Below are 22,971 nucleotides of genomic sequence, written 5' to 3' on the forward strand. Positions count from 1 at the left end.
GAATTCTGAATATTGTGATCGCAGTACAGTGAAGATTGGAAAATTTTCCCTTTCCTCACTGTAGTACCATCTCAGAGTTGGTATATATATATATATATATATATATATATATATATATATATATATATATATATATATATATATATATATATATATATATATATAATTGAATTCACTGAATGGTATTTTTAATGTAAATACCGTTCGGTGAATTCAACTTTCGATTATTTAATATAGACCCGGATAGAGAGGATGCTGGAAGTCTTGGCTTGGTCATGCAGCTGAGATCTCAACTCTTAGCTGTGCCATTGGGAAGTCTAATTGGGGATTTGGAAACTAGCCCCAGACTGACTGTGGTCTCTGTGTGCTCTTAAGGGAAATTGCAGTTGTTGCAGAGAGCTGCATCTGGAAATAGTGTGTGTGTACCTGTTATCCAATCAGTGAACGTCCGCCACTGTTGTCAGTTATGAGGATTGAGGCTCCTTGATTACTGGTTGGCAGTGGTGGGTCATCACACAGGATTTTAGATTTCTTTAATGGATGTCCACAATTTTTTAGGGTCGTGTTTATTATTATTTTGAAAGTTATTATAGTATTGTTTTTTGTTTTCAATTATTAGTTTTGCAAAACATTCTGTAATTTTCAAGATATTGTGGTGGTTTTTATTTTTGACATACTTTCCATATTTTTTTCTATCCTTCATTACCATTCTACTCTTTCTGGATAGCCAAATTGCATTATTTGTTTTCAGTCTCTTCCTTCTAGGAGGTACAAAGCTATTTAAGATATTTGAAAAGTTGTATTGAATTCAATTACAGCATCATCTAAGGGGAGGAATTTTAGAAGTTTCAATTAATAGAATATAAGGTAGTAATGAACATTTCTGGGTTAAACTTGGAAAGGTCACATGTTTTATAAATATGCTGTTTGACTGGATTTGTGAGATGTCTAGTTGTACCACCCTCAGGTCAATTTATAATTGAGAGCAATCACTTTATAACCATAACAAAGCAATTAACAAAGAGATGCAAGTAATGCAGGTTTTCTGATATTTCCAGAGACTAACTACCTGGCATATGCAGTATAGTCTACTGGTCAAATAAAAGGGGACAGTGGCCAACTTAGCAAGGGGTCCTACTATTTCACAGAGCCTTTCAATCATGGACCAGGCATGTATTTAACTGAATAAAGTTAATATGCAGGAAAGTTCTTCATGATAAATGCGCGTACATGAAACAATGGCAAAAACCTCAGTAAACTTGCACATGTTAGGCTTTGAGACAGAGCTCCTGCAATATCGAGGTCAGTTGTAGTGACCGCATGCTATGAAACAAAGACAAAAGTCTCAATAAACTTGTAGGTGTAGGGCTTTGTAACAGAACTCCTGCAATATCAAGGTCAGATGTAGTGACCGCTGGCTCTGTTCTATGAAAGAACATAGCAACTGAGTGTAAGAATAGACAACACTGAGGGGATATTTATCAATACACAAACAGGGACAAACCAGATCTTGCCACTTTGTCTAGAAGCAGTGAGAGTGTGACAATAGGTGATCTCTTCCAGTTGCTTTGTAATAGCAATGCACATCCTGGGAAAATCCACTGTGATTGCAGACAAACTAAACAGGTCCATTCTGATGCCAAATGAGTGGTTCCTCAATGTCAAAGTGGCAGAGAGGATTTTCCATTGATTGGTTCGACCATGCTGCAATCTATTTGCCTCTCCCTTCAACCAAATGCAGCAGGTTCTTTGCCTGATCCCTTCAATGGTGAAGTCACCATGAAATGCTCTAGTCCAAGACTGGCCCTTGGTGGTTCACGCCTTGAAAATCCTTCACCACCTTTGTACTCTGGGTCCTTCTATGGTGGTTTCAAACTTCACCTCAGCCATGTGATACTTCAAAATTTTTTGGAGTATGGGCTTTATCCTTTGTGCTCGCTAGCATGTGTTGCCTGAAGAGCTGGTTTCTTCATATTCTCAGACTCTTCAGGCGTCTTCCATCCTGTCAGAGCAGTTTGTTGTGGCAGACAAACATTGCAGATCCTTGGCAAACCTGTACAAGTGAAAACTCAAGGCAGTATTGGCTAGTCCATATGTGAGGAATGTGTCTGATAAATATGTTTGCACCCTTTCAAAACAGACAGCTTTTGATGTTCTGTTCCAGATATCCTTGCAGCCGTGCTTGGAGGGCAGATGCATTCTCATTTACCTTGACAGGAATGTTCCACCCTTTCCACTGAGTCTCAAGGTAGTTCTGAAGTTTTAGTAAGAAGTGCCAGTGTTCATTGTGGTGACTCCTTGTTGGTCTAGGCAATCATGTTTCTCCCTTTTAATGGTATTGGCCAAAGGCAAGTGCCACAAACTTCCTCAAAATATGTTTTTGCTTACTCAGTCTCAGGGGCAAACCTAAGTTGGAGAAACGTCCATTGACAGCCTGGATAATTCAGTCTTGACTGTGTTTAAGCTCTTGCCTTTGGCTTTTTGAGGATGTGCAGCAGGTGTTAAAAGAGGCCAGAAATCCCGCTTCTAGAAAATCTTATGTTTCGATAATGGATGAGGTTTTCTAAGAGGTGCCTAAATGTAAATTGGGGTTCGTTGCGGTTAATATTGCATATAAGAACCCCATGCAAGCAATTTTTTCCTTAGTGGGATCTGTATTATGTTAAAAAAGACCTTACCACAGCTGACCTTTAATTCTTACCCTGAAAAAACTGTTTTGTGTATTGGTCTATCATATGCAAATATAGTTTTTAAGCTGCAACTCTCACAATGGGACAACCTTTCCTCATTTCCACAGGTAGGGAGTTGTGATTCTTACTGCTCTAATGCTGTGTGTAGCTTAAAAATTTAATCTCAGCCAGTATATTTTTCTCCCTGGGTTCCATCCAAACCCTAAACGAAAAACTGATGATACTTCAAACCTTGGATGTGCATTGGCAACTCAGATCCTACCTTGACAGGACTAAACCCTTTATGAATGTCAAATGGCTTTTTACTTCCTTCTATGGGGCATTGAAAGGCCAGCCTGTCTCTAAACAAACCATTGCACCTTGGTTGTCCTCTGATATTGTATTTTGTTATACTCACCATAACAAGATGAATCCAGGCAAGGTAAAGGGACATTCCAGTAGGGTCTTTTCCTCTTCACTATCATTTTGGAAAGCGGTGGATTCTAGAAGTATTCTAGACATAGCCACTTAGTCCTCAGTCCATACTTGCATGAAACAATACAAGATGGATGCCTTTTCTAAATCCACAGCAGGCTAGGACCATTCTCCATGTGTTCCTGGATCCTTATTCTTCCTCCTCCTGGGTTGGGTACACTTTGGAAATCTACCAATATGCTAGTAAGGCAGCGTGTTTGTTGAATATAGTACAGTTATATTCAATTATATAAGTTCCACTTCCTTGTACCATCCCCCTTTAGTTGAATGCACATCATTTATGGTTGGTGTTTTCTGTTATTTTTTATTTTTGGCAGTGATCTACATGTAGGTTGGCTTCAGTTTAAAACAGTAGGTGTTCATAAATCTTATGTTTTTCCATCTGCTCTTCCTTTTGGGCCCTAGGAAAAAACTGAGAGATGTTGTCTGTGGCTGTGAAAGACTATCCTGCACTGGTAGCTTATTGGTCTTTCACAGCCACAGACGAAACAGGGGAGGAGCTTCATATATTAGTAAAACAGTGTGTTCTTTGAACATCTATTGTTACAGGTAAGTGGATCTTACACAACTTTACTTTCTGTTATGTTTTTTTAAGTTATTTAAAGTAATATTTAAAAATTTCCCCAGGTGTCTAATGTGTCCCACCCTCAAATTACAACCATTGATCATTAATCCATGGTGAGATGAGAGGTATGGAATCACCACCACCACACACATACACACAGTCTTACAGAAATTACCACACATATGCACATACTCACAAACACACACACAGACAGACAGACAAACACACTCTGAATAGTACAATAAGGACACCTAATTGCACTCACATACACATTCATCCATGCACACACACACCTACCCCACCCGAACCCTAGCTAACCTCCCTACTGTGATCATACACTTACACTTACAGACATTACCACACACACACACACACACACACACACACACACACACACACACACACACACACACACACACACACACACACACGCACACACACACACACACACACACACACACACACACAGCACTCTTTACTTTTGCATGCAGTCACACATGCAGCCAATCGTGTACACATGCTTATACACCCCAACACCACCTGTCTACCCAGGAGATAACCTCTAATTCAGTCTCACCCATTGAAACTAAGGGATAAATGTCAGCTTTTGGTAATGTTTATTAATGCTTCTGGCAGTGGTGATTCCACTGCTGAGTGGTCCTATGAATTGCTCAGCTTCGTAAATCCCTTATCAGGTGGCAATTCCAAGGGAGAGCATATGACTCATCATATACCTCTTCACCAGAATGCCTTATTTGCATTTGCTGAAGACCAGGGAGACAGCCCACTGCAGTGCTGCTCCCCACTTAGTAAGACACAGCAGCTGAGCTGTCTCTGAATCAGAAATTGCTACTGCCAGTGGTAAACAGGGCGTACCTCTGGTGGTAACATTTCTGAATCCCAGAGTTGGTATCAGTCCCTTGCCTAACCCCAATGACATGTTAACATCTTTATAATTAACTGGATCAAAAATATGGTTGCGTAATAGAACAGAGAGCATTAGATTTGGGAGGGGTTACATTGGGCACACTACACCTGGCCATTTGTGTACCACAGAAACTTGTTATTGGGTCCTTTCTTATTTGCTGTCTTCAGAAGTAAAAATGACCAGTGCTTATGGGTGACAAAATAAACAGATGACTTACTAGCTGAGCATTGTTACTTCTACTGCATATGGAAGAGTGTGCCTTGCCTTTAGAGTCTAAAGACCATAGTGTCATAATGCTGTGACAATAGTCTAATGTTCAGGATAAAGAAATGTGGTATCTAGCATTGAATTTTGATTATAAAATTAATAGTTATTGCTGTAAGGAACTAGACATACTTGTATATGATAGTCCTAGCTTTAATTAAAATCTCTCACAGTAGTTAGGCAGATGTTTAGGAAGCTTATCTACTCCTAAAGAGAGTAACAGTATGATTCATAGAAATGTTTGTTGCACGGTGAATAACACTGATTTGGTCAAGTTTATAGTAGAGTGCAGCTGTATGTTTTTGTACTTAACTAATAAAACACCTCATATAATTAGAGGAAGTTCAGTTGTTTTTCATAAAGATGATAGTGTATTTGCAAAACTGAATCAAATAGCTAAAAGGAGCCATTAGTGGTACTCCGTGCCATATGGACTAATGAGGAGTTATGTGAATCTAGCCTCCAGGCCTCTTTCAAACCTGGTTCTTTTTAAAATTGTGCCTGGAATACAAAGCCCATGTGGCAAACACTAGCTGAAGTGCCTTGATAGTAAAACTAAATATAAATAATAGGAAAAGGTACGATCTGTTTGTGGCAGTGTCTGAGTCTCCTAACTATAGAACAAGTTACCATTCCTCATTAAACAAATCATTAGATAATTTTATGACTAGTAAGAAATATAGATGCAGGGCTATGTCAGTCAGTCTAGAAAAAAAAATACAAACCTGATACCATACTTAGGCACATTGAATGGTACATTGCCACTAGATATGCCATGACTGCTTTGGTCATTTAGCTAGATTGCAGACCAAATGTAACATTCTGAAGTAGATGACTAACAAACATGTAAACGCAGTATCTGTCTACTGATTTACTTCTAACAATTGTAACAAATACAATGATGAGAAATGGCCACTTCTAGGTTTGACCTGGGCAAGGCTGAGAAACAAGTGTGCAGTTCATTAAAAATGTGAAAGAACATTATGAGTTGTCCTATGAGAAACGGTGCTGTTCACATTCCTGATGACAGAAGGTTCATAGGTTCATAGGTTCATAGGTTCATACTAGGCTATCTGCCTGAGGGCATTTACAAGCCTAGCCCATCGTTTTGTGGCTTACGCCACCCCTTTAGTATGGGGAACTATACCCATTATTTTGCTGTGCCTCTGTCGAGCAGTGACACTGAGGTAATCCCTGGGGTATATCTGCAATCTCCCATCCATTGGTCAAGATTTCTCTTGAACAAGGCCAGCGAGGTGCTCTGCCTCACATGTACCGGGATTTTGTTCCACAGCATAGGGAGTCTTTGGGTGATGAATCTATCCCTCCAGCACGTCCTATTAATAGCCGTGTCGAGGTTTAAGTCTCCCGCCCTTGTGGCTCTGATGGATCTAGATTTTTGAGGTGAAGCATATTCATCAAATCTGGGTTTGACATGGCCTTGTATGTTAGGCAAAGGTCACCTCTGAGCAAGCGATGCGACTGAATAGAGCTGGAGTTCTTTCAGTCGGGCAGCATAGGACAGATTTTTGAGACCCTTTATCCTTTTGGTGAGGAACTTTTGTGGCCTCTCCAGCTGCTGCAAGTGTCGGGTCAGATACATCCCGAATGGGGCATTGTACTCAATCATTGGTCTGATGAGTGATGAGTAAAGGGAGACTATGACCTCCCTTGATCTAGATGAGAATCCCTTCATGATAAGGTGGGCAATGTAGAAGGTCTTCCTAACTACTTTAGCTACATGGGTGTCGAATGACAGACTACTATCAACCTGGATCCCCAGGTCCCTGATAACTTCTTCTGTGCTCAGTGGATTGCCACCTATTTGGTAGCTAGGGGTAACCTTGTTTTTCCCAAAGGGTATGACTATGCATTTTTTGGCATTTAACTTCAGGCCGTGGCTCTGGCACCAGTTATCCATTTCTGTGAGACCCTTCTGAAGGATATCTGTGTCAGATGTGTTTTCTACTATGGCCCAGTTTGCAGTCATCTGCAAACTTTGTCAGCCATAACCCTCCTGTGTTTGCTTGTACTTCGGAAAAGTAGATGCCAAACAAGAGTGGGCCCAGGACTGAGCCCTGTGGGACACCATTTGTGACAGGTTTTGAGTCTGACATGGCGCCAGCAACTCTGACCCTGTGGGTTCTGTCACTCAGCCAGTTTGCAACCCATCTTGTGATGTATGGGTTAACATTTAAGCTGATGAGTTTTTCAATGATACCCGAGTGGGGTATTGTATCGAAGGCCTTAGCCAGATCGAGGTAGGCTGTATGGACTGCCTTTCCCTCGTCAATGGCTTTGGTGACTGTTTCGAAGAAGTCAACCAAGTTTAAAAGGCATGATCTGCCTTTGACAAAGCCAAACTGGGTTGGATCCAAAGTCTGCAAATTCCCTATGTCTTTATTTATGAGGTCCATTATGATCCTCTCCATGGCTTTGCAGATAAGGCTTGTCAAGCTAATGGGCCGGTAGGCACCGCCTTTGTGAAGTGGGACCACAGTTGCAGTGCGCCATTCCCTGGGTACGTATCCAGAGGTAAGACTTTGATTAAACAGCTGTCCTAGCTGTGGGTTTAATTCCTCATTGAGTTCGTGGAGCACACAGCCGGGGACACCATCAGGTCCCACGGATGCTGTGTTTTTTGCTTTGGAGAGAGCAGTTCTCACTTGGGCGCTGGAGATGTTTGGGGGGCTGCAATCGTTTGGTATAGATATCTCTCCTTTTGGGGGGGGGGAGTTTGCACTGAACCTGTCAGCCAGTATGTTGGCAATGTCTGTAGGATCAGTAATCTTCACATCATTTTGAACTAGTTCTGAGCATATCTGGGAGTTTCCTCCTAGGTTTCTAACATAGCTAAAGAAGGCCTTATGATTGTCTTTTGAGTCTTTAGCTATTTTTCTCTCGAAATTTGCTTTGGATGATTTTATGAGAGCTCTTAGTTTTTTACTTATAGTGATCAAGGGTGTCTTACCTTTTAAGGATTTTGCTCTATCTTGTAGTAGCTTCCTCCTTTTATTGTAGAGTTTGTTTATGGCTGGGGTCCACCAGACTGGACGCTTGCCTTTGGTACTAAGAGTCTTTGTTTTGTTTGGGATTGCCTTATCCATACAGTCCTGCAGGTGCTGGTAGAAGGCGTTTGTAAGTGATTCAGCGGCTTGAGTACTGTTTTCCGCCGGCTCGGGGCCTTAAAGGAGACCACACTAGTCTTTAGAAGTGTGAAGTCGGCTTTTGAGAAGTTCTTTACTGTGGTCTTTTTTATTTCAGGTGGGGGTGGGATGAGGACCTCCAGCGAGATTAGTTTGTGATCTGATCTCACCAGTGAGGGGTATACTTCCGGTGTTGAACATTGTGCTCCCATGTTCGTGATGATGAGATCAAGTATGTTATCTCCTCTTGTGGGATGGTGACTAGTTGTTCCATGGCATTTGAGTTTATGAATTCCAGGAACTTTTGGGCTAGGGTGTTTGGGCTTGAGTAGTGTTCCCAGTCTATATTAGGGTAATTGAAGTCACCTAGTATGATGGTGTTTGGTGATACATTTATCCCCTCTAGTGTTTTCAGGAAGGCCATGTGAGGTTCCTGAGTTTGTGAGGGTGGCCTGTAACATGCTACAATTTGCAGAGCAGTCTTGCCTATGGTTAATTGCACCTGGATGGTCTCCGATGCATCGTGCGTTGCCACCAGTCTTGAGGTGTGGGTGTCCTTGATGAATATGGATACCCCCCCCCTTTCTTGGTATTGTCCGGATTTTGGGGCCAGAACGCATGATATGAGGTAAAACCTGATAGCGCTGGGGTGCTCTCAGGAGCCTTGAACCAGGTTTCTGTCACAGCACAGACATCGATGTTCTCCATACTGAGAAGGGCCTCGAGTGCGTGCATTTTGAGATTGAGACTTCTGGCATTGAGCAGCATTACCCTTAGTTTTTTTCCTTTTTTGTGTTCTAGGGTGGTAGGTTTAGAATTTGAGCCTTGCCTAAAAAGGCACTATGGGGGTGGCAAGAGCCTTTGCCAATATCCGGAATCCCAGGGGTGACAGGTGCAAGCCGTCCCTTGCGAAGCAGCGTGGCTTGTCCAGCATGTCATCCCAGGCAGACAGATACTGGATCCCCTTTGAATGACACCAGTGTTTAAGCCAATTGTTAAAGCTGATCATCTTATCTCTGTATTGTGGCATCACTCTTGGTGAAGGTAGGATACTGCTCAAGGTCAGGGTCATACCTGCCTGGGCTACATAATCAGAGAGCTCCTCAATGTCTCTTTTCATGTAGTCCAAGGAGGTACGTCTCAGGTCATTTACACCAGCGTGGACAATGACTGAGTCATATTTGTACTTGCTGTTGAGAGACCTGAGTGCTTGCGTTATGTGGCGGATTCTAGCGCCCGACAGGCAGCTTACTGTGACCTTCTCCTTGCTCAGTCTGGTGAGCGGGACGTCAGTGTGTCTGATCACATTTTGTAGCATTATATTTGGGGTGAATGTAAACTGTTAATTTGCATTTACATTATTTTCTGTTTAAAAAAATCTTTCTTCAACATATGTTAATCGATGCTATTCAAGTACTTAACATCCTGAAATTGCTTTCTAGCATCTGGTTATTCATATTTTTATCCCTGACTATAAAAATTTGGTGTTTTACTGAAGCATACAGAGTTGGTAATTTTGTTGGTTAAATGTATATTTTAATGTTGCAGATTTAGGCAACAACGTACTGCAAAATGCTTTGAAAATCCAAAGTTCTGGGAAGGAGTGCCTGCGTAGAGTTATTTATTCAATATTATCATTTTCCTAGCTAATGTTTATTGTGAACTATCCATATTTTGTTCTTTTTCAGTGGAGTTTTCATTTTGAGAAGGAATGTAAATGTCATTTGTTAGTTCTGTGTACATATTTAATTGGTTTGAATACATTGCGTGTTTTGCTTGACCCCATTTTATTATAACTTGTTTGATGTAACCGTTTAACTGCCTATTGTCCTGGGTCATTGCTGAAAGGGCTTATTGGACCGATTCACTTATCCAGCTAATAGAGTTAAATAAGTAAGAAAGGAGTCAAATTTAATTACTAATTAAAATTCACATGGCAAAAACATTTACTTGTTTCACATGTTTAAAAGAAACAGTGGTGGAATTGGCTAAGTTCACGGCTATCACATTGTAATCTCTTTTTCAGCACTTTCAGATGATGCGGGTAATTTCTTCTTTAATGGTGACCCAGCAGTTAACAACCCACAGAACTTTCGAGTTGCTGGGACTGTTTTCAAGTACAGGAGGCCTTCTAACTTGTATTCAGATGGGCTCGAATACATTGTGGCTCAGGGCCCTATTAATCAGGGTGTTAATGTTATGGTAAGTATACTTTTCAGATACTCTCTTATTACACAGAAGAAATCAAATACATGAATATATTTTGGAGGTAATCTTACAGCTGTTATATAGTTTTTCACATAAGCCTTTAAATAGCAAGCCTTCAGTATGAAATGCTGCCTGCTTGCTTTTGTATGTTGAAGGAAAGTCACAAAAGTAATGAAAGATTACAGTTAAAGAAATCTTTTTTTAGAAAGTCTTAACATTTTTTGTACTGAAACATTTTAAATATAGCCATACCTGTCTTAGAAACATCCTTTGAGGTGCCCATCATGGTCTGTCTCCTTTAGTTATTAAGCGTCGTGGGTATGTTGTATAAAATAGGTAGTCAGTATTGTCAGACTGTTTTCACCATAAATTGCTGATAAAAATGTTTGTTGAAGCATGTTAATAGTAAATATCTGCCCTCTTTTTTTTTCTGTCACACACTCTACTAAAAATTGGCCTTGTGTCCTTCATTATATGCCATGTTTAAGAAATGCCAGGATAGGAACATGCATTTGACGGTTTGCACAAAATCTTTGTAGGATTTTTGGGATCTATGTACAATCCATTATTTGTCCTCCCAAATAATAAAGTCTAGCAAGTAATAAAGGTTATAGCAGCTGTAGGAATACCTAAAAGAGTAAGGTGGCTTTACTGAAAAAAAAATAAGGTAAAAAAGAAGCTTCATTAAAAAGGCCACTTGCACCTTTTAACCTGCCTTAGGTTCACAAATCAGAAAAGCACTATTCTTTTTTGAAACAAAATTTCAATGTTTGTGTGCAACATATGCTGAGGACCTCTTCAGATATCATTGAAAGTCAGTATCCATGTGTGGCATCCCATTAAACTCCATCAGTAAACCCCAAATCATCCATGTTCTTGAATGATTTTAAGAAGGCGGTTGAGTGGATACTAGAAAGTAATGTATTCCACTTTGAAGATGCCCTGTACTTAAAGGATTTGAAACATTTGCTTAATTTTCCCTGTAGGAATACAAACGAATGAACTGGAATTCCTGGTGCCTATCCCTACATTGTTAAACTTGATATCATTTGTAGCTACCAAAACATCATCATGTATGCACTTGGCAATCCACTTGACATGTTTAGGAAATGCCAGGATAGGAACATGCAAAAGCAACCTTTAAAGCAGGAAAATTGCATCACAAAGAAAACATCCGTTTGGGACAAGAATATGGTATAAAGGAACTTGAGCAAGAGGCAATGTGTAAATATTTGGGAACATATGAAGTATCAACAATAAATCATGAACAATGTGAATAAAACTTGTAGAAAATACATTAGAAGACTTAAATTAATCTTGAAAACAGCGTTGATATCTAGGAACAAAATTCAAGCCATAAACCAATTTGTTCTTCCTGTCCTAACTTACAGATGTTATGTTGCCCTATCTCGCCTTCATTCTTACAATGATGGGTTCGAAGCCTGGCCGAATACACAGCTGAAAGACTCAAACTTGGCTCATGGCAAGTAGGTATCCCATAATGCAGTGGTGTAATTTCCCAGATCTCGTTGCCGCTTTAGAAGGTTGGATGCACTCATCTTGGCTGTGGCTAAGTTGTGAAAAATATTCTTCATATTTCCTTTTAGAACCTGTAATCCTGTTCTATTTTATAATAGATAGCTTAGTATTTAGTAATATCTAAATTGTTGTGTTTTTTTCTTGCATTATAGTTACATAGTTATAGATTTATTCCCTTTGATACTGCTTTTGGCCATCATTTCATAGCCTAACTGTATCCCTTGTAGTGGTTGTTGTGTCTTGTCATAGTTAATTAGTAGCTCATTTAAGGTAGAGAGCTCTTTGCCCATTTTAGTTAGAGGGCTTGTAGTTAGTGTGTTATTTTTTCTGGGAAATAGGGCAGTTTCAGTTAGAGGCCCTATTTTACTCCCTTGTTGTCTGTCTCCTTCGTGTTTCCAGTAGTTAATTATAGATCTGAAGTAGTTAACTTCATTTTATCTGCATCCTGAGGGTATACGGATCTGTATCGGATCCGAGCTGGCAACTTTTTTCTCTAGCATCTGCTCCAAGCTCCGAGCTCCTCCTCTTACCTATAATGCCCTACCATCTTCTGTCTTCCCTCATATCTCATTTGTGCACCAGTAGTGTGCATCATGGCCTCCTTTGCTCTGAGCTCAGGGATAGTAAGTGGTATTTTTTTCTGATAGCTAGGTGTTCTTGAGTAAAATATTTCCCTTCCTCCCCTTGTGTAGTATCTCGCTTGGTCGTCGGTGTTAAAAAAAAAAAAAAAAAAAGTTTTGTATAGAGTAGTAGTTAGGCCTGCCCTTCCCCTACCTGTATGTGTGTGGTTTTGTAGAGGTAGTGTTTGTACCTTGGAGTGCAGGACTATGGCTGACCAGCCAAAGCCTGTTTTTAAAAAAATGTACAGAGTGTGGCCATAAGCTCTCCCCAGCCGATGGTCACACTCTGTGTGTAATTTGCTTGGGAGTGGCACCTTTGTCCACTCAATGTGCTGTCTGTTCAGGTTTTAACCCTAGGGCCCTTAGGGATTGTAAGGCCAAGCTTGTTGCCAAAGGCCTTCTCCCTGCTGCCATTCTGGAATCTGCCTTGGCCTCGGTCTCTAGTGTACCACCTTCCACCCAGACAGGGACTCAACCTCCCTCTTCTTCTGGTGATGGGTCTTCTAAGGACAAATCTTCAGTCAGCGTTGCTGACAAAGAAAAGGAGAAAAAGAAGGACAGGCATTGTAAGAGGTCCCCAGACAGGTAGCTCTTTCTCAGCCCCCCATCTAAGATCATGGGGCCTGTTTCTCCATGGCTCCGGACTCCTCATTTCTCACTGGAGCCATTGGAACATTCAGACCCAAGGCCTTCCTCCCCACTGCGCAGACCAGCCAGATCTGAGTCGGTGGCCTCTTCGAGGTTGAATTGGAGCCTATCAGACATGGATATGGACAGGATGATGCAGAGATTTATTCAGACCCAAATTCAGATGGGAGTCTTGCCAGGCCCCTCTTCCTCTGGAGGGAGGACCTCCATGCCTCTTTTCTGCCCCATCTCTCCTTCCTCGATCCATGCTTCGGCTTTGGGGCTCTTGGATCTGAGGTTTTTCGGAGCTGGTAGCTCGGCGCCGATGGTTCCTCCAATCTCGACTCCGGCTGTTACCTTGAGTTCCTCGGATCCGACTTGTTCAGATCTGAGTGACTCTCAGAGACACGGACAGGGAGTTGGACCCAGGGGAACGGATTCTTCGGCTCCGACCTTTTCGGAGCCGATCCATTCTCTCGGACTTCAGGCTACCCTGGCTTTGGCTCTGGTCCCCGCTTCAGATCCAGGGCGGGCTTCTCCCTCGGCCTTCGAAATGGTGGAGAGGGTTCTCTCCCAGGGATTGAGACCCCAGTCCATCCTCTTGGATACCACCCAGGCCCCCCTGGATTTGGTGACAACTCCCCTCATCCTGTCTCAGGGACAGCCCATGCCAGAGGATCCTGAAGTTAATTTCCCTGAGGAAACCCCTGTGGCTCATGGATTCCCTTCTGAAAGTCCCACTGAAGAGGGTCACCATAAGCGCAAGTGCAAAAGGAGGCACTTGGATTCCCCAAGTCCCTCACTGCGGACACTGACTTAGATGAAGGCAAAGGTTCCCCCAGGTTACCTCCTGAAGATGTCTCCTTCGGAGAAATTATGGAGATCCTCCACCAGAGGGGAGGTTGGTCAGCCCCAAAACCTTCTGGGGATGAGTCAGTGTTCCTGGAGGCCTTTGGCATGGGCCCATCTACTTCCTGGGTGCCCCCACCAGCGGACCCCTTGGTGGACCTCATCACCACAAGGGCATGGAAGGAGCCTGACACCATAGAGCCCATCCCCAAATGCCCTGACAAGGTTTTATCTCCCTCTTCTGACAGACAACCCTGGTTGAAAGGAGCCCCAGTTGATGCTATGTTGGTTGCCATGGCCACAAAGAAGGAACTAGCTCAGGAGAGTTCCTCAGTCCACCCTCCAGACAAGGAGTCCAGGTCGGTGGATAGGTTTGCGAAGTGTGTATACTCCTCAGTGACCTTTTCTATTCGTGTGCTGAATTATTTGGCACATGTGATTTGGCTTCAGCGAGACCTTGCTTTGGAATTTGCTGAGTCACCCTCAGAGTCTTTATCGCCGCAGGACAGACAGTTGTTCTTGGCGAAAACGTCTACTCTTAAGTCAGTCTCAAACACATCAATGCGGCTCCTTTCCCATGCCACGGAAGGAGCAGCTAGGGTGGCTGGGACAGGCATAGCCATGAGGTGTCATGCCTGGCTCAGGTTGTGTCAGTTCACGGACCCTTTCAAGGCGTCGTTTATCAATGCTCCCTACGACGGTTCTTCCTTTTTTGGGAAGACAGTACGTGACACACTTGTCCAGAGTGAAAAGGACGGGAAAACTTTGTCTGCCGTCGGATTCCGCTTCTCTAACCCTCAGCAGTCCTTCTATAGGAATCAAAGAGGACAGAAGAAGATGTGGTTCCGAAAATCTCAGTTTTCCCAGGATTCTCAGGACAACTATTCCTCCAGAGGCAGAGGTGGACAGGATCGACGCCGACCCAGAGGTAGAGGGGGTCCCAGGAATTTTGGGTCTAGGGAACCCTTTTCTGATAGACCCGGTCAGCAGCCCTGAGGGGTTGCCCGACTGTCCTACTCTTGAGGCAGTCGGGGGATGATTGTCCTTACACCCAGCGGCATGGGAGTCCATTACGACAGATCGCTGGGTTCTACAGATAATATCCAGAGATTACTCTATTCCATTTGTTGTCCCTCCAAATATTACAAAACACCTCCCGGATTTTCCACCTGCTCACAGGGAGGCCACTGCTCTAGAGGTTTCAAAGTTGCTTCTCAAACGAGCCATCGAATAGGTCCCCCCCGATCAGTCCGGATTAGGCGTCTACTCAAGTTTCTTTTTGGTGCCAAAAAAGACGGGGGACCTCAGGCCCATTCTAGACCTGTCAACATTAAACCTGTTGGTAGCCAAACAGAAATTCTGGATGGTCACCCTACAGTCCATTCTACCTAATCTCCGAGAGTGTGACTGGATGTGCTCGTTAGACCTTCAGGATACTTACTACCACATCAAAATACACAGAAGCTCCAGGAGATTTCTGCGCTTCCAGCTGAAAGCCAGTCATTTACAGTTCAGAGCCCTACCCTTTGGTCTCAACGCAACCCCCAGGGTGTTCACCAAGGTAATGGCAGTTGTAGCGGCTCACCTGAGGCTTCAGGGTATTCAGGTGTTTCCATACCTGGACGACTGGCTCTTCGCTGCGCCCAACAAGCATCACTTGTGTCTGGCTTGAGATTATTTCATTCGGTTAGCAGATCTACTGGGAATTACAGTCAATGTTCATAAATCCCATTTGCAACCAGTACAAGTTCTAGACTTCGAGCAAGACCACAAATACATTCCCAGGACGAAGGAATACACTCTTGATAGTTAAAATACTGATAAATGAACCGCTTCACGATAAAAAAGTATCTTTATTTTAAGCCGTTTACAAACGCTTTTCATCAGAGCCTTCTCCAACTTCTTCAGAATACAGGTTGAACAAACAGTGCCCCTCCCCAATAATACAAATATAAACCCCTCCAATTGATTAATTAATTAATCACCTGACTGTTTGTACTATGACATAATGAAAAACCTCTCTTTAAAAAATACATCTCGTTAGAAAACAAGTGCGGTTGTGGCTGTTTCTTTGCCACAACTGTACTGACAGAACATAGCTCCGAAGTATAAAGACCATATACATGAATTTTAAATTTTGACAGCTCTAAAATGAATAAAATAATATTTAATTTTATGATTATTACCATACTATGTGGGTGACCTTAAATAATGATGTCTCCTTCCCTCGACTGCTGTAAATATTCCATCAGTCATTGGCTGAAAAATAACCCGATCCCTGGAAATACGTGACCGGAGAACACTGTTCTAGTCTGGGCCTAGAGAACAATGGTCAACTCAATCACTTCATCCCAGAGTAAACCGTACACTGTACTATTGTACTGATGGCTAATAATTAAACTGACTGTAGAATAACAGACATCTGTAAAAACAACTGTAGTCATACAGTCTAACAGTACCTGATTAGTTCTAGACTTCATTGGGGCACAGCTAGACACTTTGCAGATGAAGGTATTCTTAACTCCAGACAGGATTCTACACCTCAGGTGCCACATAGCTCAGATAGCGAACTCCAAGTCTTCAACGGCGAGCGAGGCTCTCCGGGCCCTGGGCTCCATGGCTGCCACCATAGCTATTCTCCCTTGTGCGTGCCTTCACATGTGGGTTCTTCAATGGACTCTGGCTGTTCAATGGTGTTGGCTAGACCTGCCCGTGGAATTTCCGATCAAGATCAGTCACGTCTGCAGGACATCTCTTCTTTGGTGGTTAAGTTCACTGGAGATATCAAAAGGACGCCCCTTCAGGTCATCTCCAGTCCAAGCCACAGTGACCATGGACGCCTCCCAACTCGGGTGGGGGGGACACTGTTCGGGAAGGACAGTCCAAGGCATGTGGTCCCAGTGAGAGACCAAATTGCACATAAATGTTTTAGAGATGAGGGTAGTGCTTTTAGTGTTGGAAGCCTTTCACACAGTCCTCCTTCTCAGATTGATTGCAATTCAGTCAGACAACATGTCGGTTGTCTGGTATATCAACAAGCAGGGGGGAACCAGATCCTACCCTCTATGTCACGAGGCCATGAGAGTGTGGGAATGGACGATTTCCACCGGTTGGTTTCTGATAGCAATGCACATCCCGGGGTGCTCCAACATTTTAGCGGACAGATTGAGTCGGGCCATTCTGATGCCTTATGAGTGGTCTCTGAAACAGTCAGTAGTGGAGGAGATCTTCCTTGCATGGGGTCAGCCTTGCTGCGATCTCTTCGCATCTCCTTCCAATGCGAAGTGCAGCAAGTTCTTCACTCTGATTCCCTCACCAGGGGAAGTCCCCAGAGACGCTCTAGTCCATGCTTGGCCCCCCGGGCTTCTGTATGCTTATCCACCATTACCACTCATTCTGAAGTTTCTTCAGAAAGTTTGCAGACTACGGTGCAAAGTAATCCTCATTGTCCCGTTCTGGCCTCGTCAGGTTTGGTTCCCATTCCTTTTGTCTCATCTCTTAGCTCCCCCGTGGGTTCTGGATCCCTGCCCGAATCTAATCTCCCATCCATCGGGGGCACTTCCGCCCGATCTGAGCAGCCTCAAGCTGACAGCTTAGTTGCTCCAATTCCGTTAATTGCCAGGACTCCCAGTCTTTCATCCCTGGGAAAATCCATTCTGGTGGCCTCTCTTAAAGACTCCACTAGGAAACTTTATTGCAGTAAATGGAAGCACTTTTCCATTTGGGCCTCACAGAGAAAAATAGATCCCTTTACAGCCCCTGTTCCAGCAGTGTTGGACTTCCTGTCTGGTATCTTTCAGCAAGGAGCTAGTTCCTCCACAGTGAAAGTACAATTGGCAGCCATTTCCAGTTTTCACTTTGGTGAAGACAACATGGCCTTAGCCTCCTCTAGGCTGTGTAAGGCTTTTCTTAAAGGTAATTTTCTGTTATGGCCACCTGTCAAGGATTCTGTACCTCCTTGGGACCTTACTTTCATTTTACAGGCATTGGTGGCTCCTCCTTTCGAACCTGCAGCTTCGGCGGACTTGAAATTTTTGTCCTGGAAGACTGCTTTCCTAGTCGCCATTACATCTGCTAGGAGGGTTTCTGAGCTTCAAGCTCTGTCTGCCATGCCTCCATATTTGGTCTTCTATAAGGATAGGGTCTCCCTCCATACTAACCCTTCCTTCTTATCCAAAGTGGCATCTGAAGCAAACATAAACCAGTCCATTAATCTGCCCATTTTCTTTCCTAACTTCCAAAATAAAGTTGAATACAAAGTCCATTTGTTAGATGTTCATAGACAGCTTTGTTTTTATCTTCATAGAACAAAGTCTTTCTGCAAGACTGACCAATTGTTTGTTTCCTTTTCCAAAGCATTTATGGGAAAAGCTATTTCAAAAGTTTCTTTGGCCAGATGGATTACTCTTTGTATTTCACATGCCCACAAAACAAAAGGTTTATCTCCTCCTGGTATTGTTAAAGCTCACTCTACCAGGTCCATGGTGACTTCTGCTGCTTTTTGGTCTAGGAAGCCTTTGGACGATATTTGTTCAGCAGCGACCTGGGCCAATTCACATACTTTCATTTCCCATTACAAATTAGATCTGATTTCGAGGGGTAGAGCATCCTTTGGTTCTGCGGTGCTCAGGAATATCCTTCATAAGGGCCTCTCAGGATTGGAGTAGCTGGGGACTCTGTCCCACAGGTTGCAGATAAAATGAAGTTAACTACTTCAGATAAAGAAGCTATGTACTCACCATAACGTTCCTTCTGAGTAGCTATACTTCATTTTTCTGCAATATTCCCGCACTCCGTTCCCCAGACCTTGTCCTGTCTTTCAGGATTGGTTTATTGGGTTGAGTTGCTTATGTTTTTAGTTGCAGCAAACTCGATCTGAGGGAAGATAGGAGATGGTAGGGCATTATGGGTAAGGGGAAGAGCTCGGAGCTTGGAGCAGATGCTAGAGAAAAAAGTTGCCAGCTCTGATCCAATACGGATCCGTATACCCACAAGTTGCAGAAAAATGAAGTATAACTACTCCGATGGAACGTTATGGTGGGTACATAACTTCCTTTTCAGTTTAGTTTAAGTAGTTCAGTTTCTTGTTATTATATTGTGGTCTTATCTTTATCATGTCTAAGACCTAAAAGAGAGGGAACATAAGCCTTTGGGCTTCAAAAAATGCCAGAAGTATTCACAAAAAAATATCTATCACAGATGGCCATGTCATATGTGTGTATTGCCTTGGAGCTATTCATTTACAAAAAGATTGTACGTTTTGTCATTCCTTCAGTGCCAGGGCTTTACAAGAAAGGAGAAACAAATTGATCCTTAAAGGGCTCTTAAAGCCAACTTTTGAAGAATCTATCCACAGTTCTTCTTCCTCCTCTTCTCCTTCTTTTAAAGAGGAAAACCCCCAAAAGAGACATTCACCTGCAACATCGGCTCAGTTGGAGCTGCCAGTCAAGTTACCAAAAATTTCTAAGGCCACTACCTCCTCAACTCCACAGTCCTCAGAGCCATCAGAGGTTATACTAATTGACAAGCTTGGTTCTTTGGTTCCAAAGTCCTCGGAGCCACAAGATAGCTCTTCTTGGATCCAGTCCATGGATATTTCATCGGTTTCTCTAACACTGAGATCTCCCATTCTGCACAGGTCTCATTCTCCATCCCTATCCTCTAGTCCACCAGGAGCTTATCTGATGATGACAATGAATGGGTGGTTCGCAGACTCTTGAAGTTGCTGGTGCTAACTAAATTATTTTTGGCTCTGACCCATTTGTTGCTGGAGCCTATTGTACCAATCATACCCACTGTTGTGCCTCCTCCAAGCCAAGCTGGACCTTCAGAGCCAGAGTGCTTGGTACCACTTACTGTGAATCTATCAATTCCGAGACCCCCTTCGGTGTTTATGGAGCCAACTTCTGCTCTGACACTCTCGATGCCTTCCGGAGAGTCTGAGAGCTGGAGGGGTTCTGGGCCCTAATCATCAGTGCTGAGCCTACCACTCGGAGTGTTGGCCCAGGTTGCTCAGCTCCTACATCAGCCTTGGGTCTGAACTCTCTGGTTCCAGTGCCTTCCTTTGTCTCCTTGGAGCCAAGGGAGTCTTTGGAGCCAGTGCGGTCTGTCTTTGAGCTGATGAGGAGTGTGCTGTCTACCCATACAGCTCCACATAAGGATACTAGCACTCGTCCCCCTAAGGCACTGGCTATTGTCTTAGCACCACCCATTCCACAGGACAGCAGAGATCCAGAGTCCCATTGGGTGAACCCCTCTCCTCCCAGGCCTCCCCAGAATATCCTTCTGAGGAGCCACCTCAGAAGAGAACTTGCAAGAGGAAGCACGTAGACTCTCCAGATGAGTCTGTCACTTCAGACACTGACCTCGAGGAATTAGAAGGGTCCCCATGGTTGTCCTCTGATTATATCTCAATTGCAGATATTCTAGAGATCCTTAAGCAGAGAGGCGGCTGGCAGGCCACCACCCCTTCTGATGAGGAGTCAAGTGTACCTGAAGGCTTTTGGATCTCAACCTTCAGCCTCCTCCTGAGTGTCTCCACCTTTCGATGAGCTAATGAAACTGGCTAGTCGAAAGGCATGAGAGTCACCTGACACAATGGAACCAGTCCCCTGGAAGCAAAAGAAATTCTTATCAGCTCCTTCGGGAAAGGATTTCCTTACTAAGGGGGTACCTGTAGATGCTATGGTGGTGGCAGCAGCCACCAAGACGGAACTTTCAGAGACATCCTCATCTGTTCATCCTACGAATAAAGACTCTCGCACGATGGACAGATACAGGAAGTGTGTCTTTTCATCAGCGACATTTACACTCCAATCGCTGAACTACCTAACTCACTTTAGAAGGCTACAAAGAGATCTCCTGAAAGAGCTAGGAGATGCTCTACAAGGTACATTAGCTACGGGGTGAATGGGAAGGTCTCCTCCCAGCTATCCACCTTAAATTCCATCGTAAACTCCTCCATGAGGCTGATATCCTATGCAGCTGATGGAGCGAGCAGGGCAGCGGGTTCCGGAGATTCCAATAGGAGACACTCCTGGATGCACTTGTGCAATTTTGCAGAGCTCTTTAAGTCTACTTTTACTAATGCCCCTTTTGATGGTTCCTCACTCTTTGGACCCAAAGTAAAAGACACTCTCACCTGATGCAAGCAGGAAGGAAAAACTCTCTCTGCCATTGGAATACATTTTTCTGAACCTTCAAGACCTTATCCTAAAGGTCAGAAGAGTGGGAAAATGTGGTTCAAAAGATCCCAGAGAGTTTTCCAGGATGCATGGGGTGATTCCTTCCCCATGGGTAGAGGGGGAGGTAACAATGGTAGACCCCACCCCAGAGGCAGAGGGGGGCTGCAGAACCAGGGTGACCATGATTCCTTTCACGGTCGCCCTTATCAGCGCTCCTGAAAGGAGGCCTGACTGCTCTACTCTGGAGGCAGCTGGGGGGCATTTATCTGTGTACCCAGAAGCCTGGCAAACTATCACAAGAGACAAGTGGGTACTAAAAATAATATCCAGAGGATATTCCATTCCATTCTCCAATCCTGTTCCACAGACCAGAACAATCCCAGATGTTCCACCCAATCTAAGGGAGCAAGCAACTGTAGAGATTCAAAAGTTGCTGCTCAAAAGAGTCATCCAAGAAGTCCCTGCAGACCAAATAGGATTCGGAACTTAAGATTCTTTTTGGTGCCAAAAGGAACAGGGGACTGGAGACCCATATTAGACCTAAGCAAATTAAATGAATCTGTCAAGAAGTCAAAGTTGCGAATGGTGACACTGCAGTCTATACTTTCCTTTTTAGGGAAAGACGATTGGATGTGCTCAATAGACCTTCAAGATGCTTACTATCACATAAAAATGGACAGGATATCAAGAAGGTACTTATGCTTCCAGCTGGGAGCCAGTCATTATCAGTTCCGAGCTCTGCCCTTTGGTCTCACTACAGCCCCCAGAGTGTTCACCAAATGCATGGCAGTAGTCACAGCTCACCTGAGGCGTCTAGGATTCTGAGTGTTTCCCTATCTAGACGACTGGCTCCTATCTGCCCCCACCAAGCATTTACTCCAACAAGCCAGGGATCTTACTTTTGACGTTTGCACTCAGTTGGGTATTACAGTCAACTTTCAAAAATCTGTCTTGTTGCCCTGTCAACATATTACATTTATAGGCACAGATCTAGACACCACTTCTATGGAAGCACATCTTCCAACAGACAGAGTTGCAGCACTCAGACAGCAGATACTTTATCTTCTTCCCAAGACCAAGGTGAAAGCAAAGATAATTCTAAGATTATTAGGGACAATGGCTTCCACAGTAACACTGGTTCCTCTTGCCAGAATGCATATGAGGATCCTTTAATGGCTGTTGTTCTCCCAATGGTCACTTCAAGAGCTTCCTATGTCTCACCCAATCAGGATAACGGAATCATGCAAAAACGACTTAAGATGGTGGATACTGTCCAGTCATGTGACCATAGGGAGACCCTTTATTCCACAACAACCCATAGCTACGGTGACCAAGAATGCTTCCCAGATAGGGTGGGGTGGGGCATTATCTGGGGAGAAGCACTTCACGACTCTCTCCCTCTAAAGACAATTGCGATATAGTCAGACAGTATGTCTGTGGCTTGGTACATAAACAAGTAGGGGGGGGCCAGATCTTACCCCCTTTGTTGTGAGGCCCTAAGAGTTTGGCAATGGGCAGTTTCTTCCCAGTGCTTTCTAATAGCAATGCACATTCCTGGGAAGTCCAACGTGATAGCAGACAAGCTGTGCTGGGCAGTTTTAATGCCTCACAAGTAGTCTCTCAATCAGAATGTAGTGGAAAGGATGAATGCCAAGTGCAGCAACTACTTTACCTTAATCCCCCCTCCCGGGGGACACTGAGAGATGCACTTGCTCACGACTGGCCCTCGGGACTTCTGTATGCCTTTCCTCCATTTTCTCTCATACCCAGAGCCATGCAGAAAGCACAGTCCTTCAGAAGCAGGATAATTATCATTGCTTCTTACTGGCCTCATCAAGTTTGGTTCCCCTTCCTTTGGCCTCACCTTTAGGAGAAGC

The 22,971-nt window shown here is 43.6% G+C and overlaps 1 protein-coding gene across 1 annotated transcript in view; it reads left to right on the plus strand.

The window, feature by feature from the left end:
* The window catches only part of LOC122808344 (ADAMTS-like protein 2), a 1,521,014-nt gene that overhangs the window by 705,828 nt on the left and 792,215 nt on the right, over nucleotides 1–22,971 (plus strand). Inside the window, exon 8 of the mRNA XM_044079311.1 lies at nucleotides 10,094–10,269. Within this exon, the coding sequence (XP_043935246.1) occupies nucleotides 10,094–10,269 (176 nt within the window). The remainder of the gene's footprint in view (nucleotides 1–10,093; nucleotides 10,270–22,971) is intronic.

This window comes from Protopterus annectens, chromosome 8.part0 (assembly GCF_019279795.1).
Source record: "Protopterus annectens isolate FY-2018-M chromosome 8.part0, PAN1.0, whole genome shotgun sequence".
Taxonomy (NCBI): Eukaryota; Metazoa; Chordata; order Ceratodontiformes; family Protopteridae; genus Protopterus; species Protopterus annectens.